General features: G+C 35.0%; 1 protein-coding gene across 4 annotated transcripts in view; it reads right to left on the bottom strand.

Annotated features, from left to right (window-relative positions):
- The window catches only part of MIPOL1 (mirror-image polydactyly 1), a 324,048-nt gene that overhangs the window by 196,232 nt on the left and 104,967 nt on the right, over nucleotides 1–22,849 (bottom strand). For all 4 annotated transcript variants that reach the window (XM_059371253.1, XM_059371256.1, XM_059371255.1 and 1 more), the window contains exons 8-9: nucleotides 20,294–20,327; nucleotides 19,864–20,034 (exon numbers count right to left, since the gene is read on the bottom strand). In XM_059371253.1, the coding sequence (XP_059227236.1) occupies nucleotides 19,864–20,034; nucleotides 20,294–20,327 (205 nt within the window). The remainder of the gene's footprint in view (nucleotides 1–19,863; nucleotides 20,035–20,293; nucleotides 20,328–22,849) is intronic.

Here is a 22,849-nt window from a genome sequence, read left to right as displayed (position 1 = left end):
GGAAATGACAGATACTGGCGAGGATGTGGAGAAAGGGGAACCCTCCTACACTGTTGGTGGGAATGCAAGCTGGTGCAGCCACTCTGGAAAACAGCATGGAGGTTCCTCAAAATGTTGAAAATAGAACTGCCCTATGACCCAGCAATTGCACTATTGGGTATTTACCCTAAAGATACAAACATAGTGATCCAAAGGGGCACGTGCACCCGAATGTTTATAGCAGCAATGTCCACAATAGCCAAACTATGGAAAGAACCTAGATGTCCATCAACAGATGAATGGATCAAGAAGATGTGGTATATATACACAATGGAATACTATGCAGCCATCAAAAGAAATGAAATCTTGCCATTTGCGACAACATGGATGGAACTAGAGCGTATTATGCTTAGCGAAATAAGTCAAGCAGAGAAAGACAACCATCATATGATCTCCCTGATATGAGGAAGTGGTGATGCAACATGGGGGCTTAAGTGGGTACGAGAAGAATCAATGAAACAAGATGGGATTGGGAGGGAGACAAACCATAAGTGACTCTTAATCTCACAAAACAAACTGAGGGTTGCTGGGGGGAGGGGGTTTGGGAGAAGGGGGTGTGATTATGGACATTGGGGAGGGTATGTGCTTTGGTGAGTGCTGTGAAGTGTGTAAACCTGGTGATTCACAGACCTGTACCCCTGGGGATAAAAATAGATGTTTATAAAAAATAAAAAATTAAAAATTAAAAGTCAAAGAAAAAAAAAAGAAACTGACAGCAACATGAAGGTAGCACTAAAATTCAGAGGAAGCAATTAAACATTTTATAGAAAATTCAGAGCAATTGCATGGCTGTTTGAATCCAATAACAACAACAAAAAAAGGCATGGCTAAATTTTGCATTTATTTACTTTTTCTTTTTGAGTTTTTGGTAATTCATTTTATTATTCATATTTATTATTTTATAAAAGTAATGATACATAACATATTGTAAAATATTTTTTAAAAAACTGGCCCTTCACCAGACAGTTTGAAAAGCACTGATTCGGATAACTTGCTTCTCAACTGTGATCTTACAAACAAGGTTACCTTCTCACATTTTAAAAGAAAATATCCTTCTAATATTTTAGACAAAAGCAAGAGTCACCCATATAACACTCTTCCCTCACAATTCCTTTACTTGTTTGTTCTAATAATATTTATCTTTAAACAATACCCAAAGCAGTATCTAATTCGCAGTTCTCTTAAATCTTCTAAAACTCTACTCTTGAATTACAAACTTTTATTTTCTACTTTCTTACTAAAACTGCACTTTACTGTTCTTACTGGAATTAGCACTTTCTCTGAATATAGATTTGCCTTCCCTGAGTGCAGTGCTTATGCAAAAACAACCATCCATGGACTTAAAGAATACCACATGTACCAGCACAGTATTCCACACAGCATTGTTCTGGTCAAGATAATCATTTCACAGAAATCAGCAAATGAAGTACGGCAATATGGGTCCATGCTCATGGAATTCACTGATTTCACCATGTTTCCCCAACAGCTTGACACAGCTGGCTTGATAAAACAGGAATGGATTTTTGAAGACTTGGTTGTCATGTTAGGTGGCAATATCATGTGGAACTAGGGCAAGATTCTCCATAACAATGTGCATGTTCTATATCAGAGTATTATATATAATGGCTTCTCCCTTCATAACCAATATTCATGGGTCAGGGAATCAAGGGTAGAAATGGGGGGGGGGCTCATTCACTATTACTCGTAGTGGTCCACTAGCAAAAATTTGCTTCCTATCTCCGCTAACAGAGGTTCTGATAATCCACAGGTCTTAGCTCTAAAAGGAGAAAAATTTACACTTAATAGACATAACAAGAATTCAATTAAACTGGAAGCTGAAACTGCCACCTGGTTGCTTAGGGCTCCTCATGCCTCTGAATCAGTACGTAAGGAAAGGCATTACTGTACTTGCCGGAGTAAGTGATACTGACTACCAAGGGGAAACTGGGTTGCTACTATACAATGAAGGTAAGGAAGAGTATGTATGGAATACAGAGATCCCTTAGGGGATCTCTTATATTTATCTTATAATATTATATCCATCTATAACTAGTGAATATATCTTTAAAAGATGAGGGTGAAATAAAGATATATTCAGATAAATGAGAAATGAGTTCAACAACTGATGTGTATTAAAAGAGGAAAAAAGGGAAAGGAGGAGGGAGGAAGGGAGAGAAAAGAAGAGGAAAAGGAAGAAAATGCTAAAACATTCAAGTTTTTTGTTTGTTTGTTTTCCCCCCTCTTCTGTAGGAAAGAAATAAACGAAACTAAGATTCTTACAATTAAACCATAGTAGTAAGCTTATTAGAAAAAAATATGAACAAATTCAAATGTTGGGAGAATGAATAAGAAGTAAAATATGGAATATTATATGATGGAATATTACTTATCAACAAAAGAACAAACTATTGATTCAGAGAACAACATGGATGAATATCACAAATATAATGCGATCACTGTATAACTTGCACTTGTATGAAGTTCTAGAATAAGCAGAATAAATCTATTGTTTAAAATGTCAGAAAAGTGGTTTTGGTGAAGCTGAAGCAGGAATGATTGGCAGGGAAGGGAAATAAATGAGAAGACCGTCTTGGATTATGGAAATGTTATGGTATTTGTCAAAACTCATCAAATTGCAGATTTAATATTTGTGTATTTTCTGTGTAGGTTTTTATATAAAACCAAAGTTGTCAACAAATAAAAGGTAAGCATCAACAGTGGAAAAATTCTCAATTTTCAATGATCACTAAACCAAAACAACACACTCATAAAAATCTATAATATGCATATCTCCAGATATACTTATTGAAAAAGTATACAGATAAATTACAATTTAAAAGCATATTTTATGATATTTAACCTACTTATAAGATCATAATTTTTTACCACAATAGAATAAAAAATATTAATGATGACTTAATATATAATTATATAATTTTTCAAGGGATTATAATACTAAAACAGGCTACTAGGAACAATTAAAAGCATCTCCCCCTGAATTTTTCAAGGTATCAACATTAAATATTTAAATTAATTCTGAAAAGTGGTTTGGGAATCTGATCTTTTGTGATCTCAGAGCTTAGTATTATGACAGATGAGTCAAGTAGCAATTAATCAAACAAACCTGTATGCAAATGTACAAGCTCAGTCACAGAGTCATTTTCAGAAGAATGAAGGCCTGCTTTGATATAGTATGTTGACATTGCAAGTTTTATTTTAAAATGTCCCAAAGAAAGTAAGCAAATAAATGAATAAATTAATAAAGTGTCCTAGCACTTTGGACTAAAAAGACAAGGACTTTGCTGTAAATGATATATTCAGGTCTTTACATTCCTCCTATAACATCTGTGTGAGCATAGCAGATAAGCTATTTATTTGCATGTACTTCTGTAAAATTTAGCATAAATTAAAGTCCACTACAATGTTAACTGAAAAAATCGTTATGAAATTGGAGATGTACTAAAGAAACAAATCCATGGCAATTTTAATTTTTATGCCCAAATGATAATTCATGAAACCATCAAGTAGTTTTCTAAGAACGCTACTATAAAATTTCAGTTCCCTTTAAAAAGTCACATCTTTATTATTTTTTAAGATTTATTTATTTATTTTAGAATGAGAGAGAGAGAGAGAGAGCATGCGCAGGAGGGGAAGAGGGAGGGGGAGAGAGAATCTCAAGCCGACTCCACACGGTGCCTGACGCAGGGCTTGATCTCATAACCTTGAGGTCACTGCTGGAGACGAAACCAAGAGTTAGATGTTTAACCAACTGCACCACCCAAGTGCCCCTAAAAAGTCACATCTTCAGAATTAAAGGTACTTCCAAACCAAGAAGTTTATAATATAGGTTCCCAAGACTTAGGGACATCTAGAAATTACCAAATGTTTCATAATGAGTTTATGGGTTAAATTCACATTTCTTGTAATCTTGCTACTAGAGAAACACTCCTTCTGGGAAATCAGAATGGGTTCACTATTACACTAAAGAGCAACCTATTAAAAACCATGGTATTATGTGCTTAATACAGTTTAATGTATTTTATTTTATTTTTTAAAGATTCTATTTATTTATTTGACAGAAATCACAAGTCTGCAGAGAGGCAGGCAGAGAGAGAGAAAGAAGCAGGCTCTCCGCCCAGCAGAGAGCCCGATGTGGGGCTCGATCCCAGGACCCTGAGATCATGACCTGAGCCGAAAGCAGAGGCTTTAACCCACTGAGCCACCCAGGCGCCCCTTGTTTAATGTATTTTAAATAGTGTTAGTCATAATGCTAGTGAAAATTAACTTTCTGGGAAATAATTTCAGTTTCTCATATCTTAAGATGGCAAAATGATGGAAGAACTATAGAAGTAATCATTCTAATCAAATGACCTGCAGGACTTAATACAAAGAAGAATAATAAAAGAATAATAAAACTCCTAGAATACTTAACAAAGAATGAAGAAAATCTTAAAAAAAAAAAAAAATAGTCCTTAAGGGCAAGGTACACAAGAATGGGATACAAGCTTCGAAAAAGGTACATTTCTTACCTAGAAGAACAGTACACACGAGTAACTGTGAACATCTTAGATATATTGTAGCCCAAACACATGACTTTCTAAAAAAAGTATAACTAATTATTGATGTAAAAATATCAGATCAGTGATTGCTAGTAGGGGGTGGGAACATGAACTAAATAGAAAGAGCATGAAGGATCTTTCTGGGGTAATAGTAGTTACATAGCAGTATGCATTTGTCAAAATTTAGGGAAGGTATAATTGATGATTCTATATTTTGGTATAAGTTTTAAATCACAAGGAAAAACTGTAAAAGCATTGAACTCTAGTTAATGATTTTTTAAAAAGATTTATCTTAGAGAGAGGAAACATGCATAAGTTGTGGGGGGCAGAGGGAGAGCTAATGTCACGCAGACTCTATGCTGAGCACAGAGCCCAACACGAGGCTCAATCACTCGACCCTGAGATCATGACCTGAGCTGAAACCAAGAGCTGATTGCATAATTTGACTGAGCCACCCAGGAGTCCCTCTAGCTATGATAGTCTATGCCAAAGAATTTAGGGACCTTTGTACTTAAGCCTGCATCTACCTGAAATGCATCAAGTAAATGAGATAATTTGATAGAGGGAAGGATGGATAAATGCAGAAATAATATAATAAATCAAGTTTAGAAAAATATTAACAATGGATCCCAGGCAGTGGGTAAGTAGATGTTTGTTGTAAAGTTCTTATGACTTTCCAATATGTTAGAAATATTTCATAATAAAATGCTGGAGAAAAAAGTATTAAAGTACAAGTGAAAAAGGTTATAAACTAAGATACTTAAGTAGACTTTAAGGTAAGAAATATAAAAAAGATAACAACATGGATGGATTTAGAGATTATTATTCTAAGTGAAATAAGTCAGTCAGAGAGAGTCAAATATCATATGATTTCACTCATAGGTGGAATTCAAGAAATAAAACAAATGAACAAAGGGGGTAAAAAAAAAAAGAGAGAGTGATAGACAGATCAAGAAACAGACTCTGTTCCCAGAGGGGAAAGGGGTAAAGGGATGGGTGAAATAGGTGGTAGGGATTAAGGAGTGCGCTTGTTGTGATGATCCCAGGTGTTGTACGGAAGCACTGAATCACAAATTATACAACTGAAACTAATATTACACTGTATGCTAACTGTACTGGAATTAAAATTTAAAAACTCAATAATAAAAACGAGATAAAAACAGACGTTTCATAATAATAGGAAGAGGAAGATACAGTAATCCTAAAGATTTAAGTACTTAACATGGCTTCAAAATAAGTAGGACAAAAGTTGACAGAATTAAAAAGAGAAATTCATCATCGTCATGTGATAGTTTTATTTTTAATATCCTCTTTTTCTTTTTTTAAGTGGGCTCCACACCCAACATTGGGCTTGAACTCATGACCCCAAGATTAAGAGTCACATGCTCTACTGCCAGCCGGGTACCCTACCATTTGATAGTTTTAACATGTACCTCAGAAACTGATAGGACAAGAGACAATGAATCTATAAATACAGAATTGAAATACATGATTAATCTACTTTGCTTAAATAACCTATAGATAACAATACGATTTTCAGCAAATGCAAAATACACATTATTTTAAATAGTACATATCTAACAAATAGCCCATTTTGGGTCCTAATGCAATTGTCAAGTTTCTAAAAATTGAGATCGTTTGGTTTGTTTCCCCACCACCACATAACTAAATTCCAACTCAATGACAGAAAGATAAGCTCAAATTTCCTAATGTTTAAGTATTAAGCAACAAATTTCTAAATGATTCATGGGTAAAGGAAGAAATCACAATTGGAAACTAAAAAAAGTATTTTGTGGTATATAATAATGAGACACAACTTATCAATAACTTGTGTGATGTAGCCAAAGCAGTGTATAAAGAAAAATTAATAGTTTTCATGAAAAGGCCAATGGTTTGGAAGGCTCAATACTGCTAAGATGAGAATCTTCCTTGAATTGATCTTTACAGTCAATGTAATTCCCATCAAAATAGTAGCAGATTTTTTTAATGGAAAAATCACAAGCCGAATAAAGAACACAGAATAAGGAAAAACTGAAGAAGAACAACACAGAAATCAAGACTTACTATAATGCTATAGGAATTAAGACACAGTATAGTATTAGTGCAGGTACAGAAAACTATACCAACAGAACAACAGAGTTCAGAAAGAAACCTGCAATTATTTCCTGTAATTCACTGGAGACAGCAGGGCAGTACATGATCTTTTTAATACATGATGTTGGGTCCAGTCAAGTGGGTATCCATATAAAGAAAATTATATACCTTGATCATATGAAAATTAAGTTGAAACAGATCAAAACCTATGTGAAAACTAAAATCATCAAGCTCCTAGAAGAAAGCATCCCAGAGCACATTCATTACTGCAGGAATAACAAGGGTTTCCTAAACAGACACAAAATGCATTAAGCATAAGAAGAAAAAAATGATAAACTTGATTTCATTAAATTAAGAGCCTAGAATCAATAAGAGAATAAAAATGCAAGCCACAGATGACACAAGTATCTGTATCCAGTTTATATAAACCAATAAGAAAAAACAGACTACAGAATTTAATATTAGGCAAAATCTTGAACAGACAGACACTTCACAAGGAAGGAAATCAAAATGGTCAATAAGTATATGAAAAGGTGTTCAACACCATTAGTCATTAGAGAAATGCAAATTAAAGCCTCAACAAAGACTATGAATCCAATAAAATGACAGAAATTAAAATGAATAAAGATACCAAGTGTTGACTCTCACAACTGAACGCAGCTCTCTAACACTGTTGGTATAAACTGGTGTAACATTGGGAAAATATTTGGAATTACTAGAGCTAAATATATGGAAGATACTCTCCTATGCACATGTCTATATATGTACCCAAAAGATTAAATTTTAACATCCACCAAAAAAATACAAGAACATCCAAAGTACTTCAACCATAATAGGTCAAAATTAAAAACAACCCATATTTCTATCAACTGTTGGATATGTAAATAAATCAGAGTATAATCATACAATGGAACATAACACTGTAATGAAAAAGATAAACTTTGATAATTTTAACAATACAGATAAAAAATACAGGCATAAATATCATTGGGTGAAAGAAGTCAGACACAAAAGAGTACAAGGCATGATTCCTTTCATAAGAAGTTTAAAAACATGTAAAATGACCTATGGTGTTAGAAAAGAATAGTGATTATTCTTGACAACAAATTCTGACAGAGAAGAGATATGAAGGAACCTTTTGGAAAATTAACAAATGTTCTTTTATATATATATTAAAAAAACATTATATTACATTGTATTTGGTTTATCAAATTATTTTTTTCTTGTGATGAGCACTTTTAAGATTTACTCTCTTAGGTGCAGAGGGAAGTAGAGTGGAAAGGTAACAGGTGTCTCCTGCCCTGGGGGGGCGGGAGATCCAAGCAAACTATGTAACAGCTTTTCGGCCTCCCTGTCAGCAAGGGGGCTAGAAACAGACCCAGCACCCAGCTATAGCCCTGCCTTAGCCTCCAAATCCCAGGTGCCAACACAAATCCCAGGTGTGTGACCAGCTAAAACAACAGAGCACAGCAGAGTGTGTTCTCTGCAGGGACACTCACTTGAATGGAGCTGAACCAGTAAGCTTAGTTATTACCAAATTTACCGAACAGGCAAATCAGTCCATCTCCCTAGAAACAGTATTTTTAAGAAATGTCTACACCCAACAAAGGGCTTGAATTTACAACCCCAAGATCAAGAGTCACATCCTCTACCGACTGAGCCAGACAGGCATGTGGTAACATATTATCAATACTTCATTTCTTATTGCCAAAAACTATTCCATTGTGTCAACATACCAAAGTTTATCTGTTCATCAGCTGATGGATATTTCAGTTGTTTCTACTTTTTTACTGTTGTGAATAATACCATTGTATAATCATTTCTATACAAGGCTTTTTTTCTTTTTTGGACACCTGCTTTCAATTCTTTTCAGTATATACCTAGAAGGTGGAATTTCTGGGTCGTAAGCATGTTTTTCACAGTTGTCATACCATTCTACATTCCCATGAGCAATGTATAAGGGTTCCAGTTTCTTGGTCTCAAGGTATGAAGTGGTATTTCATTGTGATTTTGATTTGCATTTATTTCCCTGATGGCTAATGAGCATCCTTTCCTGTGTTTATTGTCTGCTTGTATATCTTTTTTGGAGAAACGTCTATTCAGATACTTTGCCTGGTGGTGGATATTAAGGAGGGCATGTATTGCACGGAGCACTGGGTGTGGTATATAAAAATGAATCTTGGAACAGAAAAAATAAAATAAAATTTTAAAAAATATTCAAGAAAAAAAAGATCCTTTTCCCATTTTTAAATTGGATTATTTGTCTTTTCATGGAGTTGTTAGTTGCATTATTTTTATACTCAGAAAAAACTTTAGGGGTGCCTGTCTGGCTCAGTCAGTAGTCGGATATATGATGTGCAAATATCTTCTCCCATTCAGTAGACTGCCTTTTCATTTTGTTGATGCTTTTCTTTGCTGTGCAGAAGATTTTTCAGTTTGATGTAATCACACTTGCTTATTTTTGCTTTTGTTGTCTTTGCTTTTGGAGTCAGATCCAAAAATTCATAGCCAAGACCAATGTCAAGGACCTTACTGCCTATGTTTTCTTCTAGGAATTTTATGGTTTCACAATGGTCTTACATTAAAGGCTTCAATCAATTTTGAGTTAATTTTTATGTATGGTATAAAACAGTAGTTCAGATTCATTCTTTATGATGTGATTGCCCAGTTTTCCCTACATCATTTATTTGAAGACAATGTCTTCTCTGAATTATATAATGACTGTTTTAATTGGTCATTTATGTGTTGGTGTACTTTTGGGTTCTCTATTCTACTGAGATTGAACAATTGTGTTCTATGTGTCTATTTTTATACCATTACCATACTGTTTTGAAAAATTGTAGCTTTGTAATATAGTTTGAAATCATGGACCACAAATGTTCTATATCTTTATCTGAGTACTGCTTTCATGGGTATATACATACATAAAAATTAATCAAATCTTTCACTTAAGATTTGTGCACTCTCCATTAAAATTTTTTTTTAAATACATGCTTGCTTTTTTTTTTAGATTTTATTATTTATTTGAGAGAGAGAGAGAGGGAGAGAGAGGGAGAGAGATCACAAGTGGGGGGCAGGAAGAGGGGAAGCAGGCTCCCCACTGAGCAGGGAGCCCGATGTGGGGCTTGATCCCAGAACCCTGAGATCATGACCGGAGCAGAAGGCAGATGCTTAACTAACTGAGCCACCCAGGCACCCCTAAAAATATATGTTTTCCTTCCACTGTGTTCATATCTATTCCTCTCTGATTTTTCTTGTTTAAACCCCCATTATCTCTTGTATGAATTACTATAATCGATTCCCAACAGTCTCCTCAGCCTTAGACTTAAACCTCTGAAGGTATACACTGGTTAGAGAATAAATTCTAAATTCCTTAGCATTTTATTCACTTAAAGCTCTCTTGAAAGAAACCTCAAGTAACATTTCTAGGTACATTTTTTTCTAAAAGGGCAATTTGAAAATATATATTTATTTTTAAATGTTTATGTTTTTTTAATCCAGCATTTCTATTTCTAGGACTTGTCTCTAAGGAAAAAACAGATATACATAGAAATTTAGCTATAAAAGTTTTCACAGTATCAAAAAATAGAAAAAAAATACCCAGCCAAACAGCAGATGAGTATGACAAATCTTAATATATCCAAATTATAAAATTATAAGACTTTCTGACAAAATATAATATCAAAGAGAAAAATTTGGTTATCAAGTAGTATGTATAATATTAATTAGAAAAAGAAAATTCGATATTATTTCTAGGAAATGAGTTTATAAGCAAATTTTACCTTCTTTTCTATCAATACTTTCCAAAGTTATCTACAGTTTGAAAAAGTTTGTAAAAATTTTATAGTAAGAACTAAGCAAAGTTATTGGAATAGATCAAATATAAATAAGACAATTTAGCAAGATTGACTGGAAAGAAAGAAAAAACACGCACAGGCAAATAATTATATGATAAGACAGGGAAGAAAATTAACAAACTGACAGGGGAAAAAATTAATAAAAATTTCCCAGTCACTATAATAAAGAATGTTAAACACGTTTTCTACTTTTCCTGAAAAGTAAAACCCTAAATGTTATGATTTATTTTTTCAAGGATGAGCTTTTTGTCGAACTTCTTTTTATTTATTTATTTATTTGACAGGCAGCCATCACCAGTAGGCAGAGAGGCAGGCAGAGAGAGAGAGCTGGACGCAGGCTCCCTGCTGGGCAGAGCGCCCGATGCAGGGCTCGATCTCAGGACCCTGGGACCATGACCTGAGCTGAAGGCAGAGGGTTTAAACACTGAGCCACCCAGGAACCCCTTTTTGTCAAATTTCTAATAACAAATCATTATTTTGAATCTATTATATGATAGGCACCATGCCAATCATAAGGAATACAAAGCGAAGGGAACACTGACACCAGACAGGTTAAGAAACAAGGCTATCCTTTCCTCTGTTAATGTGGAAAGTCACCTTTGATGCCTATATCATTGGCCAAGATTTTGGTTGTCCTCTTCAAGAGGATTTGTTAATTTATGCTACATTCCCTAATCCCAGTCTGCTTTTCGCAGTGACTTCTGTTCACACAGAATATCAAGGGATAAACTCATAACCAGGCCAAGATTATTCTAATGTGGACTTCTAGACTATGTGATACAATAAAGGGAGGGAATTCTTTCTATTTTCTAAATTACTTATACCTTTCCTTCAAATGTATTCCCATTCTTTTCCTGATTCTGAATCTGTTTTGCTGTGTGTTTAAAATATCCAACATTTAGTCCCCACACCCTCTTAAATCCATATAAAATTACACAGAAAAACATCTGAAATATATCGACTCCACTAATTATTATACCTTCAAAATCTTTATTTCAAGGTTCTTTTTCTCTTGACTGTAACTCATTCCCAGGAACAGCACTCCAAGATGAACAAAGAACTTAGCAGAATTTTGCAGTTCAGGATCCTGCCTTCTGTGACAATACAGTTTCCTTAGTACCTTTTACATCACTCATAACCCCTCCTCCTCTATATGGTAGGGATAGTCCATAGGCATCACTGTGGACTTCCTGGTCTCTCACCCATTATAACCCCATCTCTTATTAAATATCAACAATATCACACTGCGCTCAAGATGTGAATATTCCTAGAAGAAATCACACAACTTTCCTGACAGGTTTCACTTTAAATTCCTTACCTTAATTCTCAAATGGGCATTCTGCTTGCTCTACCTGGCCTTCTACATTTTTCTAGTTATATTTATTCACAAACGGACCAAGATGACTATTTCAAACTATCTCCTCTTTACAAAAATCTTCAGCACCATCCATCGACCCTGAGAATCTAAATTCAGACACGGCCAACCACCCCTAAACTTATCAACTTGCCAGGATGTGCAACCACCCCATTTTTTTGTTACAATGTTTTCTGTTACAATGAAAGCAGCTTCCCAGTTTCTAAAGACAACTCAACTCTTCCACTTACATTCTATCCCCTCTCAATCGACTTATCTACTCCAGGACCTTCCTACTACAATGATTTTTTTCTCTCCCTTAAAATCATCTTTTCTTTTTTCGTGGTTCATTTCTATCAACATACCAACAGCATGCCCTAGAATATCCCATTAAAAAAGAAAAACCCTCCCATGAACTGTAAGCCCCCTCTACATCTACTGCCAATTTCTCTAGCTCCATTACAAGGCTAAAAAGTTGTGTGCATTCACATCTTCACTTTTACACTCTACAGTCTCTCATCAAACTGCTCCAATGTGGCTTCTGTCCTGGACAAAACTCTTGTTAAAGCCCTCAACATCTTCCATGTGGCCAAATTTGTAAGTAACCATTCCATCTTCACTTTGCTTGACCTCTCAACACCATTCAAGGGAACTGATCACTCTCATCTTTAACAAGCACTTTCTTGCCTTTTCTGGTACCACATTCTCTTCACTGTCCTACCTCATTCACCATCTCTTCCAGTCTTCTACGTGGGCCCCTTCTATTCTGGCCAACTACTAAATGTTGGCACATCACAGAACATGGTCCTAGGCCCTGTTCTTTCTCAATGATCTTTTCTCTGGGGGAGCCTGGGTGGCTCAGTGGGTTAAAGCCTCTGCCTTCGGCTCAGGTCATGATCTCAGTGTCCTAGGATGGAGCCCCGCATCGCATTGAGCTTTCTGCTCAGCAGAGAGCCTGCTTCCCCATACCTCTCTCTGCCTGCCCCTCTGCCTATTTGTGATCTGTCAAATAAATAAATAAAATATATTTTTTAAAAAATGATATTTTCTCTGTTTCATTCAGTCCCAAGCTTTAATTATGTACATGTTGATGGCTACAAGAGTCAAATGCCTGCTCAATATTTCCATGTGATTTTTTTTAGGAATCATCTCAAATAGATCTCCTCTGAGACTATGTAATTTCCCTCCCAAAATATGTTGACTACCTCCCCCAAGTTTGCCCATCACAATAAATGATGCAATATCTATAGTCTTCAAGCCCCAAATATTGGAGTCAGCTTTGATTTTTCCTGCTTCCTTATGCCCCAAAACAATGTGCTTTCAAGTTCTACTCACTGTACTATTGAAATACTTCCCATTGCCCACTTCTCTAAATCTACGCTTGTTCATCTGAGCCATTATCAGTTTCACTTTTTGCATGGACTATAGCAACAGCCTTTTTCTTTCAATATTTTCTGCACTTAGATACACTTGTACTCCTTACCATGGCCTACATGACTTTACAGATTTGTCTGCTGCCTATCTTTTCTACCTCATCACTTGTTACTATCTTTCTTCGCTCACTGTACTTCAATCACATTTAAATCTGGTAGTGTGTTCATATCGTGTCTAAAGCACACTAAGCTTGTTCTCCCTCTCAGGGAACTACTGATTTATTATTTTCAGATGGGACACTCTTTCCATGGTTCTTTGCATAGCTAGATCCTCCTCCTCTTTCATGTCTCAGTTCAACTACATGTTGACAAAGAGGCCTGTCTTACTCAACATATTTAAAGTAACAACTCCACTACCAACTGCGGTCACTCTCCACTACATTACTACCACCACATTACTATCTGAAAGTATTTTATTCATTAGGTTACTTACTACCTATAGATTTCCATATTAAGATAAAAATCTCATAAAATAAAGAACCTTCTACTAGGAATTGCTGAGTTCCCAATATATGGCACATTACAGGTATGCAATAAAATATGAATGAATGAATATTATTTTACTAAATTCTTTTAGTACTGTGTACCTTGAAATTGATTTTAAATAACTTCAGCTTATTCATTAATTTAACAAACATATATTAAGTGTCTACACTGTCCTAGGGATAAAACTGTGACAGAAACATATAAAGAAAAATAGTTTTCTATCTTCATGCTAGTAGGGGAGATAGTGTAATGCTGTGTGACAAGTACTTAAGTAGTAGTCTGCTTCAAATAGATGAGTGAGTGAGCAACAAGGAGAGAGAAAGCATGTTCCAGTGAGGGGAAACATACTTAACTGAAGGCAGAAAGAGTCATAAAACAACAGACCAATTATACTTTCTGTATGTTGGCCAGCTATCTTCCTAGAATTTTTTTTATTATATTATTGGAATGGATTCATATCTTCATCTTTTTTGGTTTATTTTTCATTCTGCTGGAGCTGTAGCTTAGTGCTTAGAATAGCCTACAGGCTACAGAGAACAAGGAACCTGACTACTAAAACATTAAATTGAGTTTTTTTAATTACTCTGATGATTACCCCTTGGTCTTTCCATGCTTTTTGCATTTGTCAGTTTGGGACCTGAAGGACTTCAGGATCTATACTTTTCATTATAGCATGTGATAAAAATGAAAAAGGTGTGCTAAGTATTAAAAGAGGCATATAAATGTTTCAGAAATAATTTCAACAAAAAACAATAAACAAGAGTGAGCAAATTAAAAGGACAGTTATTGATTTTAGATATTTGTAATGACTCAATTCCAAAAATAGTGGTGAATTAAGATTCTCTACATGGTGTTCAGGTTATAGAAATTTATGTCACTAATTCAGCCTTGATAGATCAACAACACAGTGAAACCAACATCTAGAAGACAACAAAGAAAAGGAAGCCCACGGAAAAGACAAAGGATGTTGCGATATTTAATCTGGGAGAGACAAAACAGAGCTAGTATCTGCTTTTGCCTGCCTATGCGCTAACCCTGTTTTTACCTTACAAGCTCCTTTTTACATAGTTTCATTGATCAAGCCTGGCAATACAAAGTCTGATTCTTATCAGTAGGTGAGAATTAAGTGAGTTCAAGATCCATAAGCATATTATCCATTATGCCTGGAGTTGATTCCAAACACATACATAGAGAATTTACCAATTATCTTTGTTATATTCTAACTCTTTATGACAAGTCCTCTGCTTTGGTGTTTTGAATATATTTTGTCAATGCCCCTGGCCCATTTGGCCGAAGTCCATATCCCAACCTCCATACCCATGCCTAATTTATTCAGTTTTCAGGACTGGGCCCCTCACCTACGTCCCAGGTACCAGCTGGGGTCCAATAAATGAAAATCTCTGCAGGATTATCCTATCAACTCTAAGTATCAATGAGGCCCAGCGGCCTGATGCTAGGCCCTGCCCATATCTATGCCTGTACTTGGAAATCAAAAGTCTAAACTAGCCCAATTTAGCTAGAATGCCCTCCCCAATGTAAGTGGGCTTCCACATTCAATCCAATTGGAGGCCTGAAAAGAATAAAAGATTGAGTAAGAAAGAATTCTTTCTCTCTGATCTTTAAACTGGGATATTGGTCTTCTCTTGCTTTCAAACTCAGACTTGGACTAAAACTTACATCTTCAGTTCTCCTGATTTCTCAGGCCTTTGGACTCAGACTGGTATTAATCATTGGTTCTCCTGGGTATCTAGCTTACGGACCAAAGATGTCGAGCTCCTCTGTCTCTATAATCGCACAAACCAACTCTTTATAGAAATCTGTTTATATATATATGTATGTGTATATATATATACACATATGTATATGTATGTATATGTATATGTATGTGTGTGTGTGTGTATTTTTTTTTTGGGGGGGGGTTCTGTTTTCCTGGAGAAGCCAAACTAATACAAATGATTATTTGATTTACTCTAGCTTATAATAAGGTCAGGCCTCAAAGCTCATGAGTTGCCAATCCTGGCCAGTTCTATTCTGCTGCTTATTGATGTCCAGCCTGGACTCAACTGTGCCTCTAGCTGTATGTGCCAGAATTAGGACATTATTGCTCATGTAGATATTTGAATATAGTTGATGCAATATAACTTATCAGTCAAATGTTCTGAGGCTAATATGAGTACCAAAAGCAAGACATGAAGAGGAAATGAATATTTAGCTAAATAAAAAATCAGTCAGAGATAAGATTCCTCAATACTGGGTAGTTTAACTAGATAGCTTCTAGAGTTCTATGAAACTTAAGATCCCAGAAAAGTTAGTGAAGAAATGGAAGTTTCTAGCTTTATCCCATTATAACATGTATTTCTGCTATTTAAATAAACTATATGAGCACTAATGGGCCAAAAAATGATGAAGAAAAAATTAAAGATTGGTTGGTAAGATAATTCTTTAATCAAACAAATACAAATTACAATTTTAATTTATCCTATAAAAGATTTTAAGGCACTCAGTTCTCAGCTTGTGATAGAAAAGATATGGGAGAAGAATTTGAATAAATAAGAGTATTAAGATTTATCAGAAAAAGATAAGATTTTAACAAGGCCAGTTCAAGTAAATAAATGATTTTAACTTGATTTGAAAAACAAAGTAAATTAGATTTTTATATACAAAAATCAAGAAATTCTCACTGAATCTGAAAATTTTTAGTAGCTACATAGAATGGGACTAAGGAAACCCTAGCAGGACACAGAAGATGATTGTAATTAGAAAACATTTGATGCCAAATAGCAGCTCTAAAATTACGGTCAAATCCCTATGGAATTCTTTTCCAAAACTCAAAATCTCAGCCAAATCGTAAGAAAATCATCAGATAAATCCGAATTCAGAGACATTCCACAGAATATCTGGCTAATACCCTCAAAACCGTCAAGGTCTTAAAGGAAAAAACGTTTTAAAAAAAGGAGTCCTAAGCTGTTACAGACTAGAGGAGACTGGAGAGACCTGGTAATTAAATGCAATGTGGTATCTTGGACTGAATCTTTAACAGGACTTTAATGGAAAACTGATAAAATCTGAATAATGTCTGGAGTTCGTGGCAATCTACCAATGTGGGTTTATTCATTCTGACAAACTTACCACAGTCGGGAGCAATGGCAAAAGCAGGGCAAACCAAAACTGGGTCAAAGGTATAGGGGGACTCCACAGTACACTACCTTTGAGACATTTCTGCAAATCTAAAACTGTGCCAAAATAAAAGGTTAATTTTTTAAAAATTAAGAAAAAAGTTCCCATTTAAACTATAAGTCAGTAATTCAAAAGTTCAATTTTGGAATGATTATGACATAAAAATTAGGATAAATACTATTGAGGCCAGAAAGCTTAAAAACTATGCAAATTAAGTTAATTAAAATAAACTGCTTCATAAAACATAATAACGACATGCAATAGATAAATAGATAAATAATAAATATACTGCAATGATGGATAATATCTATTTATAAATAAAGACATGTTGGTAAATATTGCCAAATGTTGATTTCTTGGTGTATCCTGAAAGGCAGCAGGCAAAGGATAGAGAAAGAAGGAAAGGGTAGCAGTCAATATTTAATTATGTTCTATGTATTCATTTTTAGTTAACCTAAGAAAATAAGTGATTAAAAAAAAATCAAATGTTTGAGTTCACACTGTAATTGCCTCCAAGCACTAAAAACCAGTTTGGCTATCTCTTCAACAATACACTGAATGACTCAAGATTGCATACTGTTGGTAGGATACAAAATGGTAAAAGAAGTTGCTCATTTTAGAAGCTTAAAGACTTTTTCCAAATCTAACCTGAAAATAAATGTCAGTTCTCCACATCCAGATAGGATGAAATCATTTGTGGCAAAACAGTGCTCCAGCCAAAAACAACAAAAGCCTGATTAAATTTAAAAATCCAGTTTAAAGACGTCAGACGGAGGTGGCTGTGACAATGAGTGGAGTGGCCAAGATTCTGAAGAGGGTGGTTTGCAGATCTGGAAGTATTCTTTCCCCCCTTAGTTTTAAAGATTCTGGGCCTGGGCAAGGGCCTGGGAAGCCAGGCTTTGCACACAGGGCTCATGTCACAGGACAGAAAAATCATCGAAGATTTAGGTGGTTTTGCAGGGTGGAATTGACACAATTGGAGGTTTGAGACTTGTATCTATCTCAGATCATTTGATAAATCCCAAACCTGTACAGGGGTTGAAATTAAAAAGCTAAGCCCAAAACCCTTTGAAAAGCATAATGGAGTTTTCTACAGTCTTACAATGTTGAGGACATAAACACTGGAGTACAAGCTTTGCCAGGAATAGGGTGGTATTGAGTATCAGCTCTGTTTGGGAAGCCTTACCAAAAGGACCAGGTTGAGCCACAAGTAGACCAAGACTTATCAAAACTTCTATCCATTCTACATGGGAGACAGTAAAGCATCTTAGAGAGTGATGAAAATGAATTAATAGTAAAAAGTTTATGAAGTAGGAGAGAAAAGGGGCAATTGATTAGGTGATAACCTTAAGCAAGCAAGAAAAGACGGGAACTAATACAGAAATACGTTTCCCTTAAACAAGGGCACGTACAAAGTAAGAAATAAAATACAAAAGGCAGAGTATATGGGTACAAATGCAGGTAGGCTGGCAGATTAAAGTGGTCAGAAAAAGCAGAAGTTACTTTTTATACTGGAGAGGAGAGGTTGGATATCTAAGGAGCAAAAAGGGAGATAAAAGAGTCCTTTACAGGGGAGAGTTGAATGGACTAACAAAAGGCCAGAAAAATGGTGGGCAACATCAAGGGCCTACCTGAAGGCAGTAATCATGAATTTAAGGGTTAGCTGGCAAATCTGTGTGATACTCCTCTCTATATAAAGCTGTGAAGGTGTTGAACAGGCAGAAGTTAAATTTATAAGGTTGAGGTTTTGCTTGGTGAGTAGGACAAGGGGCCAAGAGAACTGAGGTTATATTAAATGCAAATTGGTGGTAATTAGGTGAGCCCTGGAATCCAAGCTAGTTAAAAAGGGAAGTGGGAACAGGAGAGGTTTGAGAGAATAGAAAAACAAGCGGCAAAATCAACAGAAATGGGTGCCAGTGGAGCTGAATTTGCTAGTCAGAGTTCTGGAGTTAAGTGGACTGGAAAGACAGCAAGTGCTGGTCAGAAACAGGATATGACCGTAGGGCAGATGGCAGAAGCAGAGCAGAACACAGGATCATGAGAGGAGAGAAATGCAAGAAGATGAAGAGGCCAGAATAGTGAAAGAATCATCTGTATAGATATTTAAATCACCAAGAATTGTTTTTCATAATTCAAAACCACAAGAGTAGGCTGAAGAAAGAGACCAGGAAATACGCCCTAAGATGTTCAAGAAGTGAGAGAAGCAGCACAGAAAGAAGTGTGCACAGGACTGTAATGGGAGGGCCTACTGGGCGGTACAATCGGGTGCACGAGCTTCAAAACTAGAGGTGTTTAGAGAGGGAAAAGGAACAGTGATGTAGAAACACTAATGTGGAACAATCCTGTAAGCCCACTGGTGTAACTGCTGCGGGAGGGAATACAATCACTACTTGAGAGGACTGTAAGTAGAAGCAGTATCCTCAGGGAGGTAATCAGGTTTCAGGTAGAGCAGGACGGTGTAAGTCGTGTTCAGAAAAGAATACACTAATAATTTGACTCATTTATCAGTGTTTACTAAAAGGCACTGCATTAGGCACTGGGAATAAAACAGTAATAAAGACATAATCTCAGCCCTCACAAAACTGCGACTCAAGTAAGGAGTTTCATATAAAAGTGATTACTTTAAAGAACATAACTAAATTCGTTTTTTAAATATAACTAAATTTCTATAACAACCTAACAGTTTTATTAAGAAACGAGGATGCATGTATTTGAAGAATGGTCTAACAAAATTTGTGACTATTTTAATGTATCTAATCATCGTGGTATTAATCATATGCTGAAAACCGTTTGAATTAAGACCATGTGGGGAAAAGTCATTTTTTTAACGGTAAAGAAACAGGCGAAAATGCTTTTACAGTTACCTGAGACAAAGCAGCATCCCGCTCTTCTATCACTGCGTTCATTTCTTCTGCAGTTATTCTCTTTTTACATTCCTTGGTCTTGTAGATTCTATCCACAATTACAGCTCCATTCTCCTGAATAGCTATTCCTGTGTCTGCATTGTTTATTCTGTTCAGTAATTCCTGTAATGTCTACCAACACCATTATATGTTAGTCAGACATGAAGTTTTAATATATTTTATTTAATATAGGGTTTTAATTAATAGGCACATGTGAATTGTAAATTGACTGAGTGAAGTTATTGAATTTTCATATTGCAGCAAAGATGTACATTATTAGTGTGTCAATTCTTCTTTTTCCCACATCTTAGTTCTTGAAACCCACTCAATTGAACTTAAGCCTCTAAGATATAAGACTGACATCAAGAAATCTCCTCAGAGAATGGCTTACCATGTCATTTTCTTCAGGGTTAATATTTTCTAGCCTAGAAAAAAGGGACACAGAAAGCCTGATCAGTAGCATTTCCTTAGTGCAGCAAAATGAGTTCGCTTTTTAAATCTTTAGAACCTCAAGTAATTTCATTCGACTAGTCTTTAGAGTCAACCATGACACTGAACATATTAAAGTGCCACCTGCTCGACTCCATCTTTCAATAATGCTCCATATCTTCTGCACTGACTTCAGACTGTTAAGTTATTAATGTTTACTGCTATATATGACTACAAGGATCAATTGTTCATATGTGCTTAGATGAGGAAAGTTCCCTAGTGATAGAAGCACTACTTCTCATCATTATATTTATTCCTGGACTTTCAATTCTTACCAAAAACTGTATTTCCTCTGGTTTTTTTGACTTTATCACAAATAAAACAAGGCAAGTATTTTTATTGCAAAGTTTAACTATGTTCCCTCAAAAGCAAAGACAAATAATGACCACTAAATTTGAACTGAAAATCTCCTGCTGCTATTTGTTAAAACAAATACACTGTATAGAAAGGCTGACCAAAACTAGAGCACATGTTTTTAGATGACTAATGTTATTTTTCTCTTTCAATACATACTTAGAATTATTCAATCTAAAGCCTAAGGAAGTAAATTCATTCCTCTCATAAATGCATTTTGTCTTAGAAGAGTCATTGTGCTTACTGAAATGTTTTTTGATGTTGGTGAATGCAGGAACAATAAAGAAAGAAGCTCTAAATGAGTATCTTAGAAAATGCCAATAATGTAATTTAGGCAATCATTAAATTGGGTAAGTTAAATGAAAATCTGTAATGGATATTAATAAAATGATGTCGATTTTAGAAATAGCTCCATTATTTTTAAATTGTACTAAAATGTTTAGATATATAAGTTCCTGTTTTCTCATATCCCCAATTTCTGGGCTCCTATGATTTAATATTTACCACCATAAAAAAAGGTTACTTGGAAAAGATATAGAGAAGCAACAAATTTATTACAAAGCTGTTCCAAACTATAGTTCAATGAAATTGCTATATTCATGAAGAGAAATTTAGAAGACTGCATTTTTAATAGGAAAAAAATAAATATACATAAAAAACTATTTTTTAAAGAATTAATTTATTTTAGAGACAAAGTGAGAAAGAGCACAAGCAGAGGAAGTGGCAGAGGGAGAGGGAGAAGCAGGCTTCCCACTGGGCAGGGAGCCCAATGCTGGCGCTTGATCCCAGGACTCTGGGATCATGGCCCGAGCTGAAGGCAAACGCTTAACCAACTTGAGCCACCCAGGTGCCCCATCAAAAACTATTTCTACACATTCTTAAGTGGTCTAAATTTACAGTATGACATGGCAATTTTGAATTACATATACTTAATATATCTCAAACTAGTAATGTCCACTTAGATTCACATTTCTTCCAAAATAAATCAACAGTTTTCAAATTTCTGCTTCATAAAAGCTCGTTCTACAAAAACTCTGTAGATAATAATTTTTAATCAATTAAAAAACAGTGAAAAGCACAAGATAACAAAATTCTTACACTTAGGGATGCTCGCGTAAAAGTATTTGAAAAACATCAATAGTACTTAAACATCATTTTTAAGGAAGTCATATGTAGTGAAAAGTATTTACCTTAATGTTGTTCTTTTTAGATGAAATCAGACTAAGAGCTAATTACAGACTAAGAGCTAATTACAGCAGTTTCCAAAGAAGACTCAATTTAAATTCTTATAAATGTCATAATTAACTTATTAAATTCAATAATTTAAAATGAAAAGATACATGAAAGTAAACATTCAGATTAACAGATTACTGGAAATGCTTGCAAAAAAAAAAGTTTAGATCTCAAGATTATAAATCTCCTTCTTTTGTTCCAAACAACTTCATATATGATTAGGAAGAAAATAACAGTATAGGAAGGATACCTAATTTGTACATTCAAAATAATCAACACAACAAAGAGTGTATGCAATTTCTATGTGATAACCTGTAAGGTTTCTTTAGGCATTGCAAGGTGAAGAATTATTACTTTAAGGAGAGACGAATGAGTCTGAATGTTTTAAATTATTATCTTTCAAGAGGGTATGGTTAAGAGAGTTATATTAGTTAAGATAGTTGTATTTAGTCTACTAACAAACTTCTCTGCTAACAAATACAATTTTTTAAAAAATAAAATTTTCTTGTCAAAGGTTATATTAAATCCTTTCCACATAAATTTAGCATTGCAGATATAAATAATGTATATGATTGCCCTTAGAAGTACATAATGTATAGTGATTTATCATTTTGCTGATGAGTGAATTTGAACATGTTTTAGTAGGTGTGCCAGGTTTGACATGCAGGGCATGAGGTTTAAGCCAATCATTTAGCATTTATTTAGATCTCAGTTTTGCTTTACTATTCTTCATAACTTTCTTAAAGATTTTACTATTTTGAATAACACAGAGGACTTTGGGTGAAGGAGAGGAGAAGTGAGTTGGGAGAAATTAGAGGGGGAGACGAACCATGAGAGACTGTGGATTCTGAGAAACAGGGTTTTGGAGGGG

The sequence above is a fragment of the Mustela nigripes genome, chromosome 13, assembly GCF_022355385.1.
Source record: "Mustela nigripes isolate SB6536 chromosome 13, MUSNIG.SB6536, whole genome shotgun sequence".
Taxonomy (NCBI): domain Eukaryota; kingdom Metazoa; phylum Chordata; class Mammalia; order Carnivora; family Mustelidae; genus Mustela; species Mustela nigripes.
This window is presented reverse-complemented; position numbering and strand designations above follow the sequence as displayed.